This window comes from Mesitornis unicolor, unplaced genomic scaffold (assembly GCF_000695765.1).
Source record: "Mesitornis unicolor isolate BGI_N332 unplaced genomic scaffold, ASM69576v1 scaffold36953, whole genome shotgun sequence".
Lineage (NCBI taxonomy): Eukaryota > Metazoa > Chordata > Aves > Mesitornithiformes > Mesitornithidae > Mesitornis > Mesitornis unicolor.
This window is the reverse complement of record NW_010177318.1, coordinates 1-4339: the sequence shown is the minus strand read 5'-3', so window position 1 is coordinate 4339 and position 4339 is coordinate 1. Positions and strand designations below refer to the sequence as shown.

Below are 4339 nucleotides of genomic sequence, written 5' to 3'. Positions count from 1 at the left end.
TTTATTACAGTCCACAGTAAAAGCAGAAAGGGATTTTTAAATATGTGAAAAAACAATACATATTCCAGGGAAGTGCAAGACTTGCAAACAGTGGTGTATTAAGGAGTAGTGTGGCTTTGATTCGGGGGTGGCACAGTGCAGCCGTAGAGCCAGGGTGCCCTCAGAGAGCCTGTGGCGTCACTTGCAGCATGTTCATGCTGAGTGGGAAGATGTCAAGACAAGAGAGCACAAGCTGTGCTGCAGCCTCTCCTGAGCGACCCAAGGCTAGCAGGGTCCCTGGGGTTCTCCGTGCTACCAGCTCTGCCATTACTCTGCCACTGGTTTTGCTTCCTTGGCTGTTTCCAGCTGTGTCAGTATTTCATTCCACTGGACAAACTGCTTGGAGAGAAGCAGGGTCTGGAGGTGACTCTTAAGGAAAGAGATGTGGAAACTGCAGGGAGGAAAGCAAGGTCAGAGCACCCTGTCAGCACCTTTACAATCCTGACTCCCTGTTGGAGAAGAAGAGGCCTGGGGCACCAGGCTGCAGAAAGCCTGCATGTACTCCAACCATCCAGGTGCTGAGCCACTGCACAGCACCAAACACCAATGGGGCATTTGGAGTAGGGGATCCTCCTGGACAGGAGGTGCTTCTGAACACTGCATCATGCTGCATTTCAAGGGGCTTTCTACAGAAAAGAGCAAAGCTTCCCTACTCCCTGCAGCTTTGGGATGTCTCAGCACTGGGATCCTAGATGGCCAGGATTAGCTGCTCTTTGGCTCAGGCAGGTCACAGGGACCAGCAGTCACTTGACGGATGCCAACATCCAGCGCAGGCTGCACAGCTCCTTCACGCCGAGCTGCACTGTGAGCGGATTCGGCACAGGGGCTCTGGCTCGCAGGTGGCACCCTGCTCTTCCCATCTCAGAGACAGGCAGTTCTTACCCTTGACTCTGCTTCTGAAAGTATGACAGGGACACAGGTGTCACCACAACAGAAAGGGCACTGGCCATTAAACCCAGGGTTGGGGATTGCCTGCTTCCACCAACATCTGATGAGGCAAGGCAGCTGAGGAAACAGGTGGGCAGTTCAGCTGGGTCAGCCCCAACGCTCAAAGGATACCATTTTGTTGTAGTCTTCGAGGAGTGTTTTGACGTTGTCAGTGAGATCTTGACGCTGTTCCTGTGAAGAGGGGAGCCGCCATGAGTGAGCAATTAATCAGCTGAAGGATATCTGTCCTCCCAGACCCTGACAGCACAGGGTAAAACCCATGCAAAGCCAGTTTTCAGATTAGAGCTCAGACCCCAGATGTGGCCACTCACTGCAGCTATAAGTGTTTCAACAGTCAAAAGAAAGGTTACTAACACCCATGCTCATGAAGCACCACAGCCCCTGGGCTTACACTACTGCCTGCCTCCCCTCAGCATCCATGCTTTTCTTGCCTCCAGAAGCAAAACTCACAGCAAAATGCTGAAAGGGGGCATTAGGTGCTACCCAGGCCACTCATCACCAGCTCCAGAAGTGCTCAATGGGGGATGGAAAGGGTGGACAGACAGGTGGCAGTATCAACAGTGTCCAGAGACTGGAATACTAGAAGAGTACAACAATCACAGTGAGAGGGAGAATGCCAGCTGCTTAAACTCACTGTCACTCAAACCTGTTTCAAACAGGCTTAGGGTAGGCAAAGCACTTGTCCACCTCACACTCAATTGTCAGAAATCCTGGCTAGTTCCCGCCTCCCATTCCCAAAATGCTTACACTTCCCGCAGACTTGCAGCATGAGTATCCTGGACAAGATGCAAAAACAAACCTGCTACGAATGAGCAATTCAAACAATTGCGAATGCAGGGGTGACAGTACAGTCATTAACAAATCGTTCCATCTCCCTGCTAGTCAAGACTGTCAAAAATATTCACGCTACCTGCTGCTGTATGTGGATTTGAGAGAGTCGCTGTAGTTTGGCTGCATGGTCAGGAACCGCTGAAAACACAGAAAGGAAAACAATTTTCCTTGTTTTACATCACATGAGATTAGCTACCAAAATAAGAGACTATTCCTTCTCCACAAGCATATCACAGCAGAACTCTGCTCACTGAAAGCAAGCACCACCACACACCACAAACACACTTTTTGAACCATACAAAACCCCCAGCTACCCTGCACATTAAATGCCAAGTTTATTTGATAATTGCTTCTGGATGGCACGAGTTAGGGGATGCCTGTGCTCAGAACTACCTCAGAGTAAAGTACCTGGATGAATGCTAGGGCAAGCAATTAAACCCCACCTCCGCCTGTTCTGAGAGCAGGGATGTTCTGGACATAAAAGAGCTCGCAGGCAGGAGTGGCTCCACAGCCTGGTGACCCTACACAGGCTCAGACATGGGTCTCCACCCTCTCTGCCAAGCTGCTGCCTCTAACCAGCTTCCCAATCTACTCCATCACCTCTCTGACCTTGCATGAGACAAGGTTAGGGCAGCATGAGACATACTTTATACCTACTGCACTCACACCAGGTTGTGTGCTTAGCTGTCCTCAAGTCTGGGGCTCGAGGAAAAAAAAAAGAAGAAAAAAAAAGAAAAAACCCCAAACAGGATAGATAACAGCTTGTGGGTGGCATTTGCAGCTCAGACTTGCATTAGAACATGCATACCTTGGATACTGGTACTGTCCAAGATGGGCTGGAGGTTCTTCACCTGCTCCAGAAGGGCTGCTCGGGAAGGAATAACCTGCTCCTCTGATTCAGAGGGGACAAAAAACAACATCAGTAAATAGAAGATGCTGCTTTGGCTTTTCACAGACACTGGTAACTCTTCCAGCTGACTTAGCAATACAGAAAATGGCTTGATGATCTTATTTAGACTTTTGTGTTGCTTATCCCTGGATCTTTGTTCACACAAATTTGAGGTGGAAGAATCTCCACCAAGCTTCTTTTGCAGACTACACCAACACATGGCTGAACCAAATTCTCTGGGGTGAAAGAGGACAAAGCTAGAAGGGGTTTAAAATATATCCAAATATATATCAAAATATATCCTATTTTTGTCATAGACTAGAGAGTATTGGAACTGGAGAGAGAAAAACTGTTCTACCTCCAGTATTTCTTTTCAACCTTTTATTAATTTAGGGTTAAACTGATTAATACTGAAAAGATCAAACCGACAAAACCACAGCATGCACGTGCAATAAGGGAGCACTAAGGGTGACAGACACCCGTGTACTAACCATCTCCCTGACAGCTCCAACGTTCCTTGCCAAATCTTTACTACAACTAAAGAAAAGAAATCCATCCCAACCCAGCTTAGGTAGAAGACAACTTTTGCAGTGCTAAAACCAAACCAAAACAAAAAAAACCCAACCTCCTCTTCTCTCATTGCATGCCATACCTGCCAAGATGAACTGCAGCTTCATGGCATCTGGAACAGCCATCCTGTCAATGTACTGAGGGTCGAGGTATTTTACTACATCTTCAACTACAGTAAAAAAAGGTTTGGGGACAAAAATAAACCTGCTAGAACATATATTATTGCATTTACAGTCAATTTTTCCACCACGCTATACATCAGGTTACTTTGTAAACACTGTCCAGTTAGTGTCATTTTTTTCTTTCGTGAACTTTTATAGCACTTGAAAATGGGTGACTTTTGAGCACTGCGACCAAGAACAGACAAATGGCTCAAGCCAAATAACTGCTTCATTATGGACACCTGCAACACCCGCTTTTTATTCATATAACAGTATTAAAGGTGACTGAAATCTGTCCTTGAAACAAAAGCAGCCAATAGACCTCTATTCTAGTCTTTAAAATAACCTACAAATACATAGTTTACATTTTTATACTAAATGCCTAACACAGCCTTGGACCACAACAACCCTGCCTACACAGCCTGCTCCTTTTGTGATATGAGAAAGCAAAACTGGGCCAAGAGACAACTTTACAGGACAAAGCACCACTCCAGTTTCTGCTCCTGATAGCCCCCAGTTCAGAGGCGGTTTCCCAGATCCATCCACCAATGGCTGTGTGCGATCCCTGTTGCTCCCACCACATACACAGGAGTAGCTGCAGTGTGCCCAAGAGGTTCCAGTGTACAGGAAGTAATTTCAGAAACGACCCTCAAGGGCTGCATTACAGGCACAGCAAATCACTGCACTGATGCAAGCTGATATCAAACAACAGGTTGCAGTGGCCCATTTCCCACCTCAGCAGCTGAATGGGAGAATCACAAGCTAAAAGACACCCTACCTCATTACATATTTCTCTGCCAAATATGCAAAACAATAGGCCAAAATCACACAGGGAGGGGGGAAGGGATTTCTGTTTAGAGGAACGAAACGCCACACAGAGGTTTCTAGCTTGTCCCCGCCC

General features: G+C 47.0%; 1 protein-coding gene across 1 annotated transcript; it reads right to left on the bottom strand.

Annotated features, from left to right (window-relative positions):
* Window positions 1–286: 286 nt before the first annotated feature.
* DCTN3 (dynactin 3 (p22)) lies at window positions 287–3446 on the bottom strand (the record flags this gene model as incomplete). Its single annotated transcript, XM_010182046.1, has 5 exons — window positions 287–396; window positions 1099–1158; window positions 1898–1956; window positions 2627–2710; window positions 3360–3446. Coding segments are annotated over 5 exons (380 nt in total), but the record flags the coding sequence as incomplete, so codon positions are not given.
* Window positions 3447–4339: the final 893 nt, after the last annotated feature.